This window comes from Hemitrygon akajei, chromosome 15 (genome assembly GCF_048418815.1).
Source record: "Hemitrygon akajei chromosome 15, sHemAka1.3, whole genome shotgun sequence".
Classification (NCBI taxonomy): Eukaryota; Metazoa; Chordata; class Chondrichthyes; order Myliobatiformes; family Dasyatidae; genus Hemitrygon; species Hemitrygon akajei.
In genome coordinates, this window is record NC_133138.1 from 8,042,533 (window position 1) to 8,064,874 (window position 22,342).

The window sequence follows — 22,342 nt, forward strand, 5'->3', positions numbered from 1 at the left end:
TGGCACAGTATGCTGTCTTCTGCACACTGGTTGAACAAAAGACAAATGGTCTTTCATTGATGCTATTAAGGTTATTCTACTGTGGACTTATTGAGTATGCCCACAAGAAAATGAATCTCAGGGTTGTATATGATGACATACACGTACTTTGACAATAAATTTACTTTGAACTGAAAGGAACTTTTTTTAAATCTGGAAGTAAGATGGCTGAAAAAAGTATTGACAATAAATTGCAGTAGCAGAAGTGTAGACTAAAATTTTAAACAAGCAGTTACTATGGATGGCTCAAAGAACTCTCCTCAGTTCAAGTTATCTGTTGTCTTTTCACATTCATTAAAAGAGGTTTACCACTATTAATTTCAAAGGATATTCACAAAGATTTTATTTTAAAAAATCTGAAACTGTTTTTGCATCAATACATATTGTACAACATAAGCATCATGAAATCAAAGCCCTGGGGGCTGGAAACATTCTCGCAGTGTTGCCTTATAAAAATGGAACACAAGCCCGTCAATTGCTTTTCAAGTCTCCAAGAAAGACGAGTAGAAACAAAAACACACTATCACAACAAACATTACAAATATCATTAATCACCTCCTGTATAAAACCTGTTAAGTGACTAAATGATTTGTTTTCTTCAGTAAAATAGATGGTGACCAATAACTACTATTGAATTGCTTGAATGGAATCATAAATACATTTCCTTTACTCACTTCCTTATAAAAAGCATTGTAAAGTACAAAAATGTTTGATGCACCTTAAAAGGGGCTAAGATTTAAACGTAACATCTTTACAAAATAAGAATAAAAGTTCTTTATACAGCATAAACAGTAATTCTCACAAAATAGCAGAAAATGTAACCTTTGGAAAAAAAATTACAAGAGTACATTATAGCAAAAGCAGAAAACAAATTAGAAGTATTTTCACACACACATACACATCACCAAACCAATCTCCACAGCTCCTCAAAAGGGAGAAGATGGTCACCCAAACAACTCAGCTCACCACGGTGACAATCCCCATCATGGTAAGGCCTGTGAAAATTTCCTCCTGGAAAATACACAGACTGTGGCTCTGACTAAGCACATATTGATAACGATAGCTGCAATTCATGTTTCAGCTGTAAAGGTGGCTCAGTATGTTTCTTTTTTCTTTAAAATAATTCATTTCAAGTTTGGCTGCTTGTCAGAAAAGTGGTTGTTAGTGGGAATAATCTTTACTTGTGAAGACATTAACAGGCTAATTTGGAAAATAATCTGGGCATACTCTACATTTCATACTCAATTTTTACCATTATTTCAAAGTTTTGTTAGTGTATGCAATTTTGCACAGCTGAAATAAGGTGTCATTAAATGAAACCACCAGCCTTGCTTGTAACCCAATACACAGAGCATCCCCAAGAATGAATTATCTTCAGTGCAAGAGCATTCAATTTTGCCCCTTTAGTGGCAACTAAAAATGGGGACGAGTCATCAAAATGAAACTAGACATTTCGTAAAACTACAGAAAATTTTAGATATTGCTTTTTAAAAAAGCAAATCTGATGTTTTGCTCTCTGGAATACAAGACACCATTATCAACTGAACAGAAGAAAATTAGGTTGCATTTAAATTAAAAGCAACTCTTGGATGGGCATCAAAAAATGGTACCAGATTTGGCTGTTATGTTTTTTTGTCTATCTAATAGCACTCATTGCTTATCCAAACTCAGTAATGTCAGTACCAAAGGGATTTAATCTCCCACATAAATATGTACCTCGAGGGGGAAATCGAATATTTTGGAAGAGCAAGTTCTCTTTTTGCTGGAACAGTTTGATTACATATTTGGAGATCTCTTCCAAACATAACTGACTCAGGAAGCTGACACATGCACCAAATGAAGCAGATTGCTGATTTTCCTCAATACATCTCTAAATGTAATTGTGCTTTGTAAAGAGCATCCACAAGTGAGTAATCAAAATGTAGTAAATCATTAGTCACCCATAATAAAGGCAATGCTACAGATAATTGTTCTGAGTACACATGAATAATAGAAGCACCTGCTTTTTGCTATTTTACAGATTCAAACCTTTTCTCATAAACCTACATGACCAATTGCTGGCTGTAAACACATTGAACTAATCAGATTTGACAGCTGGTACAGCTTTTCTATTCAATGAATATGCACTTTCCCTAGTACTCCTAAATCCAATAGTGCGGGCATGTGTCCTTCCGTCAATTTAGCTCAGTTTCATTGCAAGCTATATGAAAAGAATAAGCCTGCTTACTACCAATGCACACCAAGATCCTAAAAAGGTTTCCAGTAAGCCAATGTCACAACAGGCTGTCTGTTGTTGCTGAGCAAATTGCATTGTAATTGCTCTTCAGACATACTTCAAGTTTCAGCCGGTGATCAGGACACCAGCATTGAATAATGAACTATAAGTTTAATATAATGGATTCCAGAATTGGAATTTATTGCAATGCAAATCAGACACTGCTGCTGCTAGCAATTCAAGTCACGCTCACTTGTATCAGTGAGGAGCTATTACACTGGTTGATGCAAGAATGGGTCAGTGATGATGCCTAAACAAGGAAAAGAGTGTACAGATTAATCAAATACTGCTTACAAATTCACATCATGCAACAGAAAAACCCTTCAACAGCACAAACGTCAAAAGGGTTAAATTTCTGAAGAACGTCAGCAAAAAAACTTATGCTGACTCTTCTGCCAGTCTTATGACACCATATTTTGCAATTATTCAAATAAAATAATGCATTGAGCAGATGGCAGAGAATCGTTGTTGCTGTAGGTTAGCAGTCACTCCAACTCTGCTCTACAATAGCAGATACCCTCTTCTCATATTCTCGTTTGTTTTCTTGATAAAGCTGTGCAGCCTGGCTGTTTGCTGGACTATTTGGATTTGGCTCATCAAGTAGCGACTAGGTAAGCAGAAGAGATAATGTGTTAGATTTTGGAAAGTTACTTCTACACTCAATTTAATAGCAAAGTTTAACACTGAATAACACTTAAACCAGTTACAGCTCAGTGACCATTTCTCTGAACTGTTCAGTCCTTAGCAACAATAATAAAGGAATGCATTGTGTATTGCTTTGAGATTTTAAACTAGGAACAAGTTGATGCAAGATTCCTGATAATCTGGATTATTAACCCCCCCCCCAATGAAGTACTGTCAAATTTTATTAAATCTTTGCATAAGCACCTTATCAAAGTTCCTGAAAGCATAAATATACTGCATCAATTGGTTCATCCTAATCTTTTCTCAAATAGATCCAACAAGTGTGAAAATTACTGTACTTAGACAATAACAAACTGGTACTAAACAAAATTAAAATATTTAATAACTAAATTTAAGACAAGTGCAGTGCAGCAGGGCAGATTAGGAGGTGCAGCTGTAGTATGTGGGAGTTGATGGAAATCATTGGCATGCAAGGGGAGAGTTCCTGCAGCTCTGGAAACTTTGGGTCTGCATAGGTACAAGGTCCAAACAGCCCACCATTGCTTCTTCTCCATAAGTTCCTACAAATGAGAGCCAGCAGGACATAGAAAATAGTAAAGCACAAATGACTCAATGGCTATGAAAAACAGTGAGGAAACAAGTTCATAACAAAAGATGGCTTTAAGAAGTAGGGTAAATTATGGGCGAGAAAGGAAATTTTCCGCAGAGGATAAGGAATGTTACAAAGCAAAATATGACAGTGGAAGTTAAAGTACAGAAATTAGATGGCCATTAGATTACTCATTGGCAAAGGTGTAGAGCTGAAAACAATGGAATGTCACAAAGTAGTGCTGGGATCACTATTCTAAATATATAAATGTGACAAGTTTAAGATGAGCTGATTATAGGCATCAATTGCAGGTGGCAAAGAGTGCAGAATAACATCTATGAAGCAATTAGAATGGATTGGTTGACCAAGAGATAATACTTAAAAATTGAAATTTTACCTGAATAGATGTTAAAATTGAAGAAACGTCGTAGGTTGGACTCCAACGATTCTGAAGAATGTCTAAGCATATACTTCCATCTGCATAAACTATAAGCACAGAACACTGGAAAAACTTGTTTCTCACAGTATGACCAAAAGTTACATGCAAAATCTGCAGTAGGTTTGTTCCTTTGATTTTAGCATATAAAACACAAGCAAAATGATCAACCACTGATTGGGCAGAAGCAATAATGGACCCCAAAAATGATAAGTGGTCAAATATGTATTTATAATGGTAAGATGGTTATCAGCAAGTTGTGTGCGCCATATAGTTGAAGCTAATACCCTCGCAAAATGATAGAATTATTAAGGCATGCAAATTCCAATGTGAACACACTCAGCCCATCCTATCTGTCCTAACTTCTATCTGCAAAAAAAGAGTACTGGGACTGTACTTAAAATCTGAATTTAAAATCTTGGAAATTAACAAGACTGTAGCCAAAAAATTAATAATAATGGGCTGTAGTTAGACAGGTAGCCATACAAACATGCATGATGGTCAGGTACTGTACCCGAAACAAACTTAGCCAGTAAGCAGTTTGAAAGTTTTATGGCAAATGCGGATATGATCATGATGAGCATTTCACCACACCTCTTTGGTTATGCAAAATTAACAACATAGGGAAAAAACAACAACATGCTTGTCTCGAAGTACTTGTGTTTTAAAGCATAAAATTCTATGCCAACCCCATTCAGTCTCTCAAAAAATTACCAATACAGCAATTCCAGCATAAATGACCTCAGGTTTAAAATGTGTACAAGAAGCTTAAAAATTAGCAAGTTTGCTTCTTTCATTCCATATAACCTTTACTAAATACTTCACCTCTTTTGAATGCAATATTTAGGAAATATCCTTGAAAATATTTATTTTTGATAAGCTAATATCATTTGCAAGGCTGGTATTTGTAATATGTGAAAAAGGAATGTCAAAGTAGTACTCATGGCTTCATTCAAACATCTGATGGCAGAAGGGAAGAAACCTTTTCTAAAACATTAAGTGCGGTTCTTCAGGCTCCTGTACCTCCTCCCTGAGGGTAGTAATAAGAAGAGAACATGTCCTAGGTGTGGAAGGTCTTTAATGATGGATAGCACCTTTTTGAGGCACTGGCTTTTGTAGATGTCCTTGATGCTGGAGAGGGCTGTGCCTTTGATAGAACTGGTTAAGTTTACAACCCTCTGATCCAGTGATCGGAGCCTCCATACCAGGCAATAATACAATGAGTCAGAATTCTGTCCATGGTACATCTGTAGAATTTTGGTGACATACCAGATCTCAAAGAACTAATTAAGTATAGCCACTAGCATGCCTTCTTCGTGACTGCATCAATATGTTGGGACCAGGATATATTCTGAGATGTTGCTGCCCAAGAACTTGAAGCAGCTCACCCTTTCCACTGCTGACTCCTCAATAAGTAAGGATTGAGGAGTGTTCTCACAACCTCCCCTTCCTGAAGCCCACAATCAATTCCTTGCACTTGTTAGCACTGAGTGCAAGATTGCTGTTGGGACACCATTCAACCAGTCAATGTCACTCTTGTACACCTCCTCATAGTCATCTGCCATGAAACAGTGGTGTCACTGGCAAATCAACAGAAGGCATTTGAGCTGTGCCTAGCCACACAGTCATGAGTGTAGAGAGAATAGAGCAGTGGACAAGCCACCCATCCTTGAGCTATGGCTGTGTTAATTGTCAGCGAGGAGGCTCAGAAAATCGCATGGCAATCACAGACACTATTGACTCCAGCCACTGGAGTGCTTTCCCTTGAGTTTTGATCTGATCCATTGATCCCTTGGCAATGTACACTGCACACTGACTTTGGAAGCTGAGCACATTTGTAGTTCTTTGTTCCATCTTGATACGCTCAGCACGTTCGTCATGCCACGCAAGTCAGCAGAGCAACCCGAGCTCAACAAAGAGTGTGGAACCATTTTCCTGGAACAACCGTGGGCAAAGCTGCAACACCAGAGCAGAAGTAGCAAGCGACTGTAAACTGATTCCAGGAACAGCAGACCAGATCAAAGCTCTGCTGTCCTGTCACATCCGATCATGAATGCAGTTCGATAATTAACAGCAAATAGGAGGTACCAATTCAAGGTCGTCCCCATCCATAATAAATGGCAAATTCCACAATGTAATGGCTAAAAAAAAAATCAATCTTCTGCCAACCTCAGGGAATGGAGATGGGTGACAATCTCCTCAAAATTTTTGCCAAAGAAGCCAGTATTCAATTAAATAGATTATTTCTACTTTATTACAAGAAATAGTAGAATACTGGATAAATCAAAGGCTGTGGGACCAGGCAATATTCTGGCTATAGTGCTGACAACCTGTGCTCTAGAACTGTACTTCCAGCAAAATTGTTCCAGTCCAATTTACAGCACTGGCATCCACCCAACACAGTGGAAAATGTCCTACTATATACTGTCAACAAAAAGCTGCACAAATCTAATCTGGCTTTTTACAATGACATTGCACTATTCACTAGATGGACAAAGGAGCTAAATTTCAGAGAAATCACAAAATTTTCTGCTTATTATCAAAACAACATTTAACTGAACGTGACATCAAAGAATGAACTCAGTGGAAATAAATGCCAATAGTGAAAGCCTGCCACTGGTTATGATTATTGAGGTTGAAGCATCCAAGCAGGAATTATGCACAGCTGTAATCCAGCCTCATTTGTTCTGTCAGGTTTAGTATCGACTGCATAATGCTCAATTCCATTTGCAATTTCTCAGAAGATATGTCTATGTTTGTTTATAGCAAGATCTAAACATGCTCTAGTCCCATCCCACATTCCAAAGATGGCACAAATCAGTAAGGGTTAGTAAGCTGTGGACGTGCTATATTGGCATTGGAAGTACGACAACCCCTGAGGGACACTCTCAGCACTTTGGGACTGTGTTGGTTGTTGATGCAAATTATGTATTTCATTGTATGTTCCAATGTACATGTGACAAATAAATTGCGGGTGCCACAGTAACGTAGCGGTTAGCCCAATGCGTTTACAGCTCGAGCCATTGGATGCTCGGAGTTCAATCCCAGCGTCCCCTGTACATCCTCCCCGTGGAATGTATGGGTGCTCCGGTTCCCTCCCACAGTCTAAAGATGGACCAGGTAGGTTAAATTAGTCATTGTGAACTAGGTTATGGTTAAACTGGGGTTGTTGGGGTTGCTGGGCAGCAAGGCTTGAAGTGCTGGGAGGCTTTATTATGTGCTCCTCTCCAAATGTACAAATCAAATAAATAAAACTCATGCTTAATTGTGATATAACAATTTTACGGAATTGTCAGTAATGACCACCTCCAACAAGAGAGTTTAACCTTTGACATTTAATGGTATTGCCATTATTGAGTCCTCAGTACGTGGAGTTGAAAGCCCCTGTTAACTAGCAACTTAAATGGCTAGCCACTTGTAAGGCGACTACAAAAGCAAATCACACACTGACTAATTCAAACTGAATATCTCATCTGACTCTCCAGATCTACAAGATTCATTTCTGGAGTGTGAAGAAAAACTACACTTGTCTGGATGATTGTGACTCAAACACCAGAGACAACAGTGTTGTTGACTGCTATTAGATCCATAATCCGAAGCATTCACTCTCTACGTACTTGTGCACCAACTATAAATACACTGCAATTACTCATCACTTCAACTTGGAAATATATCACTGTTCCTTTACTGTCATTAAGTGTACTTCTCTCAATCGCAGGACTCTGCAGAGTGGTGCGGACAGCCCAGTGCATCTGTGGATGTGAACTTCCCACTATTCAGGACACTTACAGCGACAGGTGTGTAAGAAAAGGCCTGAAGGATCATTGGGGACCCGAGTCACCCCAACCACAAACTGTTTCAGCTGCTACCACCCAGGAATAAACTTACTTTTATTCACTAGTGTTTGAATCCTCCTGCTGTGGCTGAGTTTTGGCTTGTGCCTAGGCCCTTGTGTTGTTTCTTTTGTGCCTATAAGCTGTTTGCCTTGTTGGTTATGTCTGTGTTTTTTGTATTTGTGATTTTAGCTATCTGCTCTGATCTGTACAGCACTTTGGTCAACGTGGGTTGTTTTTAAATGTGCTATATAAATAAACTGGTCTTGACTACCACCCAGGAGACTGTACTGCAGCCTAAGCCAGGACCAACAGCTTCTTCCACCAGGCCAACAGACTAATTAATTCATGCTGACACAATTGCATTTCTAAGCCATACTGACTGTTCTCGTATAATAAATACAAACTATTTATGACAAATTACTATAGTTTGCACATTGTTTTCAAATGGAGATGTAATGTAAAGAATTTTACTCATGCATGTGAGGGATGCAATAAATATAGTCAATTCAAGTGTTAGACCTTCCAAATTCTATTCAAATGACTTTCAGTATAATAGTTCAATCCACAGCATTTTGACTTCACTGATGAAGGACAGTAAACTGGGTAGGGACAAAAAAAAGGAAGCCACCATGGTATAATATCCCAGTAAAACAACACCACACACAAAATGCTGGTGGAACACAGCAGGCCAGGCAGCATCTATAGGGAGAAGCACTGTCGATGTTTCGGGCCGAGACCCTTCGTCAGGACAGGCCAGGCAGCATCTATGGGGAGAAGCGCTGTCGACGTTTCGGGCCGAGACCCTTCGTAATAGTTAAGTGTGTGGCAAAAACAGAACTGGTAGGGCTGTGTTGTAGAAGCATTTACAACACTTACCATTTGGATGAAACATTTTTGACACAAATCTAACAGTTGGAGGCTTATTAGGGTACTCTTCTGTAAATTCTATAACCAATTTGAAAGTACCTGGAAACAAAAATTATTACATAATATCAATGAAAAGAACAGATGTTCTGTCACATGAACATAGGCTGTTTATTAATCATTCAATCACCAGAATATCAATACTCAAAGTAAATCAAAGCACAACAAAAATTTAACGTTTACACAAACATGCCGAAGAATGTACTTCTGCAGAGCAGACGCAATTGTGGAATTTTCCTTTGTTGGACAGTAATGGAAACATTATTAGCATTATATTTTCAAATCCTCATAAAAAAACTAAGCAAGTCAGTCTGAAGGTTACCCCTGATACCAGTTTCATGTTTATCCTCCCTGGAAAATTTATTGTTGTATCAAGAGCTGATCACTTCCAATCTATCAAAATAACAGGTACTTGTGTATAAAGTACTTATTTACATCTAAAGAACAGGTACTTATAATTGACATCCTATTGCTGCTAAGGTAACAATATCAATAGACATACCATTTTTTCATGCATAATCATTAGGCACTCGAGCAAAATGAGTGCTGTAACCTAGTATACAATCTAAGCAGCGAAGCACCCGTTCAAAAGGTGTTTCAATATGTCTAGTGCAAACACACCAAAAAGACATTTCACCTCAGGCAACACACTTCAACGACATATGCCATGGCATGGAGAATGACGTTTCCAAGATCAGTGAAATTTTCCTCCTCTTTTCCCACTACTTTTTCAAATTTAAAAAAAAAGAAAACAATTTACTTTGATCACTTACCATCTTCAAAAGGTGTTCCTTCAGGTCTAGAAGTAATTTCAGGAACAAAAGAAAACAAATATTAGAATTATTAGGAAAAGCAGGTACCAGCATCTGATGCGTACAGCCCAAGGAAAACCAAATTAATCTGCGACAATACATTGTACTTTTTTTTGCAATTTAAGGTTGCTCTGCCAGTGCATGTGAGCAAATGAGTAATCTGAGATTGTCCTGGCAACAAAAATCCATATCTCATGATTATTCTAAAATGGATTCAAATTGTAGCCCCCACAAATTATTATATATGAAGCTTCGCTAATGTTAATTGTGTTATTGTTAATGTCTATCACCAAGATAGTTTTAAAGTTTACAGATTCCATAAAGTTAATATGGAATCTTGAAAATTTTAAAGATAATGGAATAACTACACTTACAAAATTAACTTGAGCAATTAAATAATTGTCATTACTTTTTAAAAAGTAATGGTCATACAAAAATTGTAGAGCAACTTCAATTTTGCCAATTTTTAGCCTACTTTCCTGAAGTGATTGAATCATGCCAGTTGTGTCTGCCTGTAAGCAGACAAACTTCAAGGTGAATAATTTACACATTATTTGATAATAAACGTGTTCTCAATCAGACCCACCTGATTCAAAGCACGTTCGAATTACCTTACCTGACATACATTTTCACAGGTGCGCATGGACAATGATAACTGACCGACTCCCAATGGAAAACCTCATCCTGCCCTTACCCAGTGTAACTGAACTTCTCCTGCTAGGGTCAAAAGCTCATTCTCTAAAGTAGTATCTTACACTGGGAAAACGATTCCCAACAACTGTATCCCAATACAGGGATCAAACACGGCCCCAAAAGTCTACATAGCTGATCCAATGTTGATGAAGGTCAACTGATTCTCCTGTTTTGGTTTCACTTTAGTCTTGGTAAAAGTCAATTCATACAAGATCTGTGATACTTTTAAACCAAACATACTCCAGCTCTTTTTGGTTTCCAAATAATGCATTCTCTGGGACAATACACAGCTTGCCACTCCATATAACCAAGTGTTTTTTTGTAAATTTATAACAAGATTTATCAAGTAGTAACTCAACTTTTGCAAGTTCAGTACATTGTAAAAATAAGAGAGGTTTACAGCTCTTTTTTGTCCGGGGTGTCATGGATTAAGTCAGTTAACTTTTAAACATGATGTGAGGGTTTTGGCTCTAGTTTCCATGTGGTCAATTCCAGTGCTCTCATTGGTGCAAGTGTTGCTCCTCAAGTTCTTCCTAATTCTTTTAAAAATTACTTTAACTCTACATCCTTTGTTTTCAACTTTTTATTTTAATAACTCTATGCAACTCAGTTAAATCTTCACTCAGATGCTTGTTTCAAAGAATGCTTGTCCAGCCAAATATTCACTTCAGTTAAGTTTTGCAGAATACTTGTAAATCCATACTGTAATCCCTTGTGCAACCATATGGAGTACCTTTAAATCTTTTAGCTGTTGGCTTACTCCACTAACCCTAACCAAAAATCAGAGACTCAAACAAAATGGCCTGCTCCAAGTGACAGCATCCACCCTGGGGGGCATATTGTGTGGCCAAAAGTAATCAGTTGAGCAGAACCAGGGCTTTCTGCAATATTTAATAAAACTCGCTTCTTTTCTTCCAATTATAACTAGTATTTTCCCCATTTTGTTTGAATGCTCCTTTGGTTAAGAACAAAAGCAAATTACAGTTGTCACTGCATTTTTTACTCACCCAAATATAACTGCATTCCAAGACATTATATTATTGTCAGAAGGTGCACCACTAACACCAGCTGGAGGATCCTCTTGCAGCCTGGTTAGACACAACATATTTTACAATGCAAATTTAAGACCTCTGATTCATTAATATACAAAGACTTAAACGGAATAAAGTGAAATTTATTCTACTTGGTGAGTGCTTTTGCATTGTACAAGCCATAACAAACAGGTTGAGGGAGCCTGAATTTCATTAAACTTGATTAGTTGCATCAACTTGAATATTTTCAAATCACTTAGCCCTATGAAACTTTAATCATAAAATATTACATAGAACTATAGAACATTACAGCACAGAAACAGGCCTTTTGGCCCTTCTTGGCTGTGCCGAACCATTTTTCTGCCTAGTCCCACTGACCTGCACCTGGACCATATCCCTCCATACCCCTCTCATCCATGTACCTGTCCAAGTTTTTCTTAAAATGTTAAAAGTGAGCCCGCATTTACCACTTCATCTGGCAGCTCATTCCACACTCCCACCGCTCTGTGTGAAGAAGCCCCCCGTAATATTCCCTTTAAACTTTTCTCCCTTCACCCTTAACCCATGTCCTCTGTTTTTTTTTCTCCTCAGTGTAAAAAGCCTGCTTGTATTCACAATCTATACCCATCATAATTTTATATACCTCTATCAAATCTCCAAAAACAAATAAAATACTTAAGACAATTCTTTTTTTTAAATGCCGAGACTAGTTCATCTTCTCAGTGCAAATTAGAGATTTAGGGTGCTAAGGCAGTGTTGTGATGCGGTTTCAGCTCAGGATGGAGCTCGGAGTTCAATCTTGGCATCCTCTGTAAGCAGTTTCTACATCCTTCCCATGGAAAGCGCAAATTTTCTCGGGTGCTCCGGTTTCCTCCCATAGTCCAAAAACATACTGGTTGGTAGGTTAACTGGTCATTGTAAAATGTCCAGGGTTAAATCAGAGGGGTGCTAGCAGAATGGCTCGAAAGGCCAAAAGGGCCTGCTCTGCATTCAACTTTTAAATAAAATAAACAAGACACTTGCTCCCAGATGTCCATGCACTGGTCTCAAGACAAGACAATACACTTTTGTGGATGCCATTCAAAGCTTTCACTCTACAAGAACAGGTTCTTCAAAATGCTGCCCAATTCTGTCATCAGCCAGTGCTGCTTGCGGCCCCTCACGTCAACCACATTTTACCATTCACAATTATCTTACGTGGGTATGGCAGATGAAAATGTCAATACTTAATTAAAAACAATTCATCGCCTGAGCTACATTACCTCTTACAAATAACTTTCAATACGGTCCTCTCAAACTTTGAAAGAAACAACGCCTACTGATAACACTAAAGGAATTACTGCAGCATCATCCATATTCATAATAGTCCTCAAAATAGATTGTAAAACAGGTTATTTTTAGAAACTGGTCAGTACAAAGAGGAAGATTAAATACTCATGGGATTATAAAAATAACTTAGATGGAGATTCTTTTATTTAAATGTGAACCAGGGCATCAATATTTAGCATGGCATCCATCACATTTAGTAATCTTTCACTCACGTTCCAAATATACTTGGTATAGAATGGTAGCAACAGTACGGACAAAGCTCACTAAAGGCCACACATAAGAATAATGAGTACTTTTTGCGAAATTATTTTTGGTAGTTAATTCTTCCTCTGCATTCTTCACTTCAGGAAATGAATAGGGTAGGTTAATTGTATTATAAGGCTCCATTTACATAAAGACTTCCCGGTCTGTTACTCCACAACCAGCTTCAACTCTGAAGGCAAAAGGAGCCATTAGCTCTGCATCCTTTATTCTCTCTGCCCAAAGTCCATTTGGCGCTGCCTTCCCCTCACTATACTTAAAAACTGATACATCTCCCCAGTCTTTCTCAATGAAGAGCAAGTCATTGACTTGCACTGTTAATTATTTCTATGTTTACAGATGTATTAAATTGTAGAGTATTTTTAGTATCTGCTTTTAATATTTGATTTTCAGTACCCACAACATTAACTCAGTTACATGCTCTCCCATTGGATCTGCAGGTCCATAGTGGCACCAGAGGTGGTAAAGATGGCAAATGGCATGCTTGCCTTCATGCACTGATTGTTAAACTCGGGAAGTCATGTTGCAGTGCTATAGAACTTTGTTTGGGCCACATTTGGAGTACATTGCCCGGTTCTGGTCACCGCAATACTGCTGCGATATGGACACGTTGGAGAGGGTGCGACAGAGATTAACCAGCATGTTGGAGTGGATTAGCTATAAAGAGAGGCTGATCAAACTTGGGACAGTTTTTGCTGCAGTGGAAGAGACTGACTGAGAGGTTAATACACTAATGAAAGACACGGATAGGGTACGTGCTCAGAGTTCTCTTCTCACTGTGGAAATGTCCAACTCCAGAGGATGTCGCTCCAAGGCTAGAGATTTTTGAGATAACTTTTCCAAAAAAAAGTGGTAAATACCTGGAATGTTCTGCAGGGGAAAGCAGTGGAAGCAGATACAATGGCAACATTTAAGTGGCATTTAAGCACACATGAATAGGCAGGGAATGCAGGCAGATGGGATTAATTTAGATTGGCATGATGGTGACACAGACATCATGGAGCAAAGGAGCTGTTCCTGCACCACTCAATATTCTATAACCTCCTCATGGAGTATTCAAAAACTACAGCCTGGCAGAGTCTAAAATATAAACACTTCAACTGCTGTTTAGGGACCATTACCTCCTTATGTCACAATGAACATCAGAATGGCAAGACTAGCTATATGAGCACGATACCATATTTTAATATTCTGTAGAGTGATAGTACACAAGGTCAAATCATTCAAAAATGAATTTGCAAACTATTCCCCCTATTATAAGACCATTAAATAGGCTCCTTTGAAAAAGAAAGATACGTTGTCATGACAGCAGAGGTTTGGTATTCATGAATAAAGGAAAACCTTATTCATTTATAAACTCTACTTGTGTGGATGCCGAGCAGAAGGATCACAACAACAAACTATCTTTTAGCATACCGTTTATAGCCACTCATTACACAGGCCACACAGAAATATTCACTGTTTGAATAGATTAATCTTGACAGAAAAAAAAACATGTAGTCTCAAGGAAGAAGGGAACTTGGAAAGAGGACATTTAAAAGAGAAATGTGTCTGAAAAAAAAAGAAAATGCATTTATAAGATGTTTCCTGAAACAATAGGGAGCTTTGGAACACAGGGCTTAAATCAGAGACAATACTGAAACTTGCAACCTTCTCAAATAAATGCACCGAGAAAGGACAAAGAGTAACATTTATATTCCTGGTACCCCTGTGACAACCAGTAACTGTAAAAATAGACTGTCTATCCCTTTGACACCAGCGCTTAAGCAGCCAGTGAGATGCAAAGACTTGAGGCTTAATTTCCTGCTGGGAAGGGGAACAAAATGTCTTAATTAAAAATCACCTTTTTGTAGAAATCCCTTTACAAACTGCCCTCACCCTACCTCCACATGAAACTCCTATTTTACTTTACTTCATACTCCATCTTCAGTCTACTTTCATCTCTCTGGTCTGTTTTACTACTTGCGTCTGACTTTTGAGATATCTTGGCTCATCTTGTTTGTTTCTCCAGTTCAAATTTTTTCAAAGGCACAAATGAAAACCTTTTCAAAATACTTGTCATCTAACCTGCCCTAAAAGGTTAAGTATCTGTTTCTTCCCCACAGGTGGAGTTCCTTAAGAGGTTTCTCCATCTTATTAAGGCTGTCATATTAACTGTTACTGCCTTTTCCTCCCTTTCCTCATTTAGAAAAGGTGGCTGCAAGACAAAAACTGCACTAATACCAGTAAGAACCAATGTCAAAACTGATTGAGCAGCATATATAACCTGCGGCACATGATTACCTTGATAGCAGGTGATCACTCAATACAAGTGTAACCTGACAAGCTATGGTAAACTGCATAGTTAATCGATTAAATTCTAGCACCACCTTTGTGTCTACTGGGGATAGTGTTAAACACAAGAATTGTCAGGCTGCACCTGATCTCTGAATTAATGTATTCAAGGTGTGGGTGGACAAATACATATCAAAAGCAATGCAACATTTCTTCATTGCTTGATTACAGAACAACACCAGACAGCAAACTAACAGTGCCACTTAAATACAGAGTACATGTCAAATGCAACTGACTGACCTTGAAGAGTTTGGTAAAAACTAAGAGAATTAGAAAAAGGCAGAGGAACACACACAAAATACAGGAGGAAGTCACCAGGTCAGGCAGCATCTATGGAAAGGAAGAAACTTTTGAGATTTCTGCCCAAGATCTTTCATCAGGATGAAGCTCTGATGAAGGGTTTTGGCCCAAAACAGACTTAATTTTTTTTTCCATAGAAACTGCTTGACCTGAATTTCTCTAGCACTTTTTCCAACATCTGCACCATTCTTTGTGTTTATAAAAATCCCAAGTTATTTTTCTTACAAGAAAAGTTCAAATGCTTTCTGAGAGCTTTTGCATTCAAATATTCTCTTAACAACCGAGACCATTCATATTTGATCAAACTTCATCACGGGCTGTTAAAGGAAAGGAAATTGAAAACTGCTATCTGCATTCCATTAGTTGACAGCCGTTTACAGCACAACTGTTGTATTTGTATTGGGATACCAAGTTTGTGTAATATGCCAAGAGATTTTACAATTGACAAAGTATCTGTGAAGTGTTGCCACTTTGTGTTAATTGGATACATGGCACCACATTAGTTCCTGGCAAGCTCCCACAAACACCAATATGGTAGTGCCTAAAAAACTCCATTTTATTGATATTTATTGAGGGATAAATATTGTTTTCAGGGATAACTCTTCAAATCTTGCTCGTGATAATGACTTTGGATCTTTTACATCCAAGAGCCCCAGTTAAAGAGACTCATTCAAAAAATTTAGTATATTTGATTTTTTAAAAAAGCACGCCCTCATTATACCATAGAATTTGTCAATGCAGACTTCTTTGTTCCAGCCTCTGGGCTGGACCTGAATACAGAACCCTAGACTCAGCAGCAAGAGTGAAATTAAATGAGCAACCACAGGCACACTGGAAATACTATTTAGTTCATCCCCCAATAAAAACCACTTCTACATACAAGCACAGAATTCTAGACATCAGATCAGTTATCTTGTTTTCCTTAGATTACAGTTTTTACAAATAATATGTTTGGTGTTGCTTTTTAATGGAGATGTTTGCACTTGGACCATTTAAACTGAAAATTCTCAGTTCAATTGGAATATCTTATTTTCAAATATGACCAGCACATCTGACATCATTTTGCACTTCACAAGACCAGAGTGAATTGTTATTGATTACTAGTGACTCTGCTTGTGCCTTGAAGTAATGAAGTTAACATAATTGCTAATATTTTCTCAAACACAGGAAAATCTGTAGATGCTGGAAATCCGATGCGGCAGACACAAAAAAAATGCAGGAGGATCTCAGAAGGCCTGGCAGCATCTATGGAAAAGAGTGAACAGTCGACATTTCGGGCAGAGACCCTTCATCATGACTATCTTCTCCCAAGATAGTCTCTCAGGATAAAGGGCGGCAGGATATCTGGGGTGGCTGGTACAAGGTCAAAATGGAATCCACTGATTCTGCCATAAAGACAGCAAATGGGTCAGTACTTTGAAAGCCAAAAAAAACTGCTGAAAGAACTCGAAGAGTCAGGTAGCATCTGTAGCAGGGAATGGACAGTTGATGTTTCAGGCAGAGACTGCATTCCTCCACCAATTAGATCTTCACTTCTGATTCAATATCTTAACTTTCCAGTATTCTAAAAGCTTGCATGTTCCTGCCACTATTTACACAGGGCTGCTATGTGCTCACGACATGAACTGCAATGCACCTCCTGCATTTATGAGTTAGTGGGTATTAAGATTGGAGCAGTATGTCTGTTTTGGGAGTTTGGTGTTGGGTTTGAGAACAACCAAAGCAGCAGGATAATTAGGGCATCAAAACTGGGGATGTTAGCTCGGGATAAGACACTGGTGTTGTTTCACTCCTGCAGAGGCAAAGTGGAATAGTGATTCTCTCCAAAGTGGAATTCTAAAGTGGAATAGTGATTCTTCTCTGCTACTTTGGATGCATTGACCATATACAGTAGGTTCTTATAAGTATAAAGGGTAAAGATCACAGCTACTGAGCTGTTCACTTGATTTTTAAACACTGTCATATGGTCCAAGTCTTTGCTGGCACACTGATCAAACGATGAACACACTTTTGACAGGCACATTTGTGGATAGGTGGCTCCAATATGCCTGATCTGGCTTTCGAAGTCCAACACTACAGCGCCACTTTATTTGCGATTCCTGCCGGGAAGCACATGACAGAACTTTAATAACATCTACAATTCAGGTTAATAAGAGGATTGCCAAGGGAACAAGCGGGCTGCTGACATCCGTGAAACCACACATCCTGGTGGTGGTGTGGTGGGGTGGGGGGGGGGGGGGGGGTAAACGAAGAAAGAAAAATGTGCTGCAAAATATTGGACATCTCTATAATGTAAAAAGAAACAAGTAGCACCGTTTACCCAGTTTTAATGAATATGTGATCAGTTTTAGGTCATTAAATTATACTGAACAAAGGAACCAGCCAGCCCACACTTTCCAGCAGAAACCTAACCTAGTGGTCGACAATATTTTGCGGCAGAAGAAAAATATATAATCGAATAAAGTCACCACTATCAATGCTTCTATGGCATTACTCGCTTTATTTACTCTGCAGGACCAGGCCACGCAGGCGTTGTTCCATATCAACACTACAAGTCACACCAAATTTAATCCCCAGAGGCTGGCTACACTCTCGAGTTTCATCCACAATACCAGGCATGCCGCACACGGGACCCTTACATCACCGGTTTACCCTACGTCCACCGAGCCGAGGCCCCAGAGACAGCCGGCCGGCCACAAACGCAGCGCAATCCCTCTTCACCTTTTAAAGTCCCTCATCAGACGCCGTCTCGCCGGAGTGGACATTGTCGGGTTTCCGCAAGTCACCTAATTATTTAAGTATCCCAGATTCGCAGCAACAAAAGATCCCGTCCGGTCTTTCCGGCTTCAGCCACCAGCGATCCCCGCCCCGACTACTCCCCGTAAACAGCAGCCTCCGAGTCCGGACGGTTCCGTCCTGTCGCGACAAGCCAATCAGCTGCCGCAGCTATATTAATCTACCCAGTCACATTACGGAGACGAGGGAGATCCGAACCAATCCCGTGTCAGAGTTAGTGCTCCAATCATAGCCTTCTACTTCGCCCATTGACCAATCAGTAATGGGAACAAAAAACAAACCGGAAAGGAGTTTGTGACCGAGTCCATTTTCAGATGTGGAGATTTCTTTCATTTCAGACATTAGATTTTTACTATATCTCATTTTACTACATTCTTGAACAATTTTTAACACTTTTAGTAATAATTTTACCGCCGTTTTTACTGAAAAGTTTTCTTTTTGCAGTTTGCTCTTTAAATATATACTTTGCACTAACCATTATAACCTCCTTTCTTTCGGTGGATGAACCCCGCCCCGGCTATGCGTCACCAAACTTGGCGCTATGACTGTTTACGTAATCTCAGAACGTCAGTGCGTTGCCTAGTAACCAGGGAAGGCGTGATCTCGGAAGGACGGAGGGCTTGTGGGCGCTGCTGATGCGCTCGATGGAAACTTGCGTTGTGGCCCGGGGCCCGGGGCCCGGGGCGGTATGCTGAAACTGAGCCAACACGCTCCCATTAACAACTTCGTAGTGCTTCAGGTGCCTGATGGACACAACAGTAGTCTTTTCGAACCTGGGAATTAAATTGCATTCACAGAAAACAAAAACAATATAAGGCACTGTTTGCCTTTTATCTGTTGCTAAAACATTCATTGTTCATCTTTAGATGCCCTTGAGAAGATGGTGTTGAATTAGATTTGCTGCAATTTACATTAAATTACTGCGGTTAACACATTCAACGGGATAGTGGTTCATTGGCCATCTTTTTCACCAAGTCGACCATCTATTCCCAACTATGCTTAACCAGAAATGCTGAAAGTCTCTGCTTCCTTTTTCCCCAGTTAGCTTCATACCTCATCAAGAAACGTTTGAAAGCAAGGGATTAGGGGAAGTTTATGCAGCCGAACATAATTCGAACTGCAATATCGAAGACTTGAATTCCAAAATTAGCTGTACCATGAGCTATGCTGTACAGTGCAGTTACAACACTTGCAATATAGAAAATAGGCCTGTTCTGTCCTGTTTGGATAAAGCAGAATAAATCCAATCTGACTAATTATAGCTCAGTCAGTCTGCTTCCAACCATCATGAAAGATACAGAAGGTGTGGTTCATAATGCTGTAAAGTGGCACTTGCTGACTGCTGATGAGTCATTGATAATTCATTTTGCAGGGCCAATTGGCTCTGGACCCAACTACTATCTTGGTTGCAAACAAGGACCAAAAAGCTGAATTCTAAATGCTCTCGGAACATTTGACAGTATGTGACATTAAGGAGCAATGATTAATAGAACCTCATGAGTATCAAGGGAAGAAGAGTCACACTTGCAAAGGATGATGTTTGTCATTGTTTGACAGCAATCAAACCCATCCCATGGTGTTCCTCAGGACAATGTCCTAAATCCCAAACATCTTTAACCAACTTGTCAATGAAGTTCCTTCATAAAATCTGAAATGAGGATGGTTACCCATGATCGCACCTTTTTCATTGGTGTTTACAACAAATGGAGCTTGCAGTGGCAAGATCTAGACGATAGTCAGGTATAGTCTGATTAAATGGCAAGTTCTAGCACCACAGAAGTGATAGACAATGAATATCTTGAACAAGATGGAATCTGACCACTTACTCTTGGCATTCAGCGGCAAGACTCCCACCATAACTATTGTGGGCCTCAATAGGAGAACAACTGGAACAGCCACATAAGTACAATAAACACAAGAGACTCTGCTGGAAATCCAGAGTAACACACACAAAATGCTGGAGGAACTCAGCAGGTCAGACAGCATCTATCATCTTTTCCTTGGATCCTTAGCTCCCAGTGGAGCATGGGCCGTTGATTACCTCCTGTCTCCATTGTCCAAAGTCAATGGTATGGCTGGAGTTCACCAATGTTTCTATGATCCTTTGCATCCACTGTACAGGGGACTGACCTGTACAGCTTCAGCAGAGCCCTGTTGGCCAGCCTTACCTGTTTCCCTCTCTCATGACAGGGAGATGGGGATGTAGGGTTGTGCTATGAGAGGCAGGCAGCATCTAAGGAAAGGAATAAACAGTTGATGTTTCGGGCCGAGACTCTCCATCAGAATACTGTGGCTATGATTGTAGGTCACAAAACATGGGGAGTGATGCATCTGACACCTTGAGGCTTTCAAGCATGCAGTGAGGATGTTTGCCCTGGCTAAGGAGTCTAGAAATAAGGGGTCACAGTCACAATCTTGAGGAAGGTCTGTTCAAGACTGAATTTCTTCACATGTAGGAATGTCTTTGGAATTCTGTTAGAACTATTAGAAGCAAAACAGAAACTACTGAAAATGATCCCCCAGTATCTCTGAAGATAGAAATGAAGTTAATATGCTATAACCAGTTAAAAGATTATTGATCTGAAATTTAAGTCTCAGACTTTCTGTTCCAGGACATTGGAAATTTCTTACTTTTGTAGGAAATGTGATTTATCTTTTACTGTGGTTGACAGAGCCTGTTTTTGTGCATCCACCATTTCTTGGACTTCTGTTCTCACCATGGAATCCCCACCCCCAATAAGAGTCTCCAAGCCTCTATAACCTTCACATCCAACATGTGTTTACTCTCTCTCCCCCTCTCTCTCCTACCCTTCCTCTCCCTCCCTCCCCTTTCCACTTTCACTCCCTCCTTCCTCTCCCCCCCCCCCCAATTTATTCCTGCATTCCTGGTCATATTTGCCCCTTTATTGATACTACCCCTCTAGTATTCTGTACCCATTTTTATCCTCTCCTGTAACATCCATCTGACACACACTCACACACACTCTCAGCAGGTCAGGTTTAACACTGCAAGCTAATGCCTTTCATTAATTCTACCCCCAAAGAGTCATCAACCTGAAACATTAACCATCTCTCTTGGCACAGCTGAATCTTTTGAGCGTTTCCAGCATTTCTGTTTTATATTTCACGCTTCCAGCAGCTACAGTTTTTGCTTTTGATCTGAATAACGTTGAGCCTCAGTTGTGACGCTAGAGATGCACTAAGCTGCCAAGTGGTGAATATTCTTTTATAACCTCAATGTGGTTCTGACTGCTTGAAAGCTTTGTGGAAGTCAAGAGGTGCATCACTCATAACGGAACGCTCAGTCCCCGACCTTGAAGCCAGAGCAGCCACGCAATTGGTCCACTTTCAGTGATCAATTTTCTGGTGATTAGCAAACCCTTGAATGGTTTTAGGATGAATTTTAGAGTAGGTGATTATCAATACTTGTCTAATGCAAGTGACACTTCCCACAAATTTTGTGCATGCAAGCAGAGACTGAGCTATTATCGTGCCAGAATCCAGCACATAGGTCATTGCTGAGTGATCGATCCCAAGTCGCTTTGGATCTCCACAATTTCTACATTAGCCTTGTTATCCTTTCCTGATCCAAAGAAGAGGATCTTACATTTGCCACAATTGACCATTTATTTAATCTCTTGATAAGTCTTATTTTATTTATGCTTTCTTCTATACTTTGCCATCTATCTGCATCACCATAAAATGCATATGTGGCTTTTTTTTAACCTGTCTTCAAGCAAACCTGTAAAATGCATTGAATAGTTGACTTTCCAGATCAGATCCTTGCAGATTACCTTAATTAGGCTGAAGGTCTGTTTGTATGCAGTATAACTCTGTGATCCTATGATTCACAGACGCCTTCTGGAAGCCCAGACAAAAGGAAACTTCTATACAGCATTCTTTATCTAGTACAATAGTCACTTACTAAAAGAAAACAAGTTTGTTATATGCAGCCTAACATTTCACTAATTCATGCTAACTTTCTCCTATGCTTGAAAAGTTTAAGGAGCTCAGTTGTATTACTGTTTGTAATTTGGTGACA

General features: G+C 39.3%; 1 protein-coding gene across 2 annotated transcripts; it reads right to left on the reverse strand.

The window, feature by feature from the left end:
- Positions 1 to 357: 357 nt before the first annotated feature.
- Positions 358 to 18,434, reverse strand: LOC140739151 (ubiquitin-conjugating enzyme E2 A-like). 2 transcript variants are annotated; one of them, XM_073067137.1, is made up of 6 exons: positions 18,226 to 18,431; positions 11,257 to 11,337; positions 9,518 to 9,543; positions 8,697 to 8,786; positions 3,946 to 4,034; positions 358 to 2,921 (listed from the first exon to the last, which is right to left on the reverse strand). In XM_073067137.1, the coding sequence occupies exons 1-6, from the start codon at positions 18,267 to 18,269 to the stop codon at positions 2,793 to 2,795; spliced, it is 459 nt and encodes a 152-aa protein (XP_072923238.1). In that variant the 5' UTR covers positions 18,270 to 18,431; the 3' UTR covers positions 358 to 2,792. The 2 variants fall into 2 exon arrangements, with proteins under 2 accessions (XP_072923238.1, XP_072923239.1); XM_073067138.1 differs by lacking the exon at positions 8,697 to 8,786 and having other exon boundaries at positions 18,226 to 18,434.
- Positions 18,435 to 22,342: the final 3,908 nt, after the last annotated feature.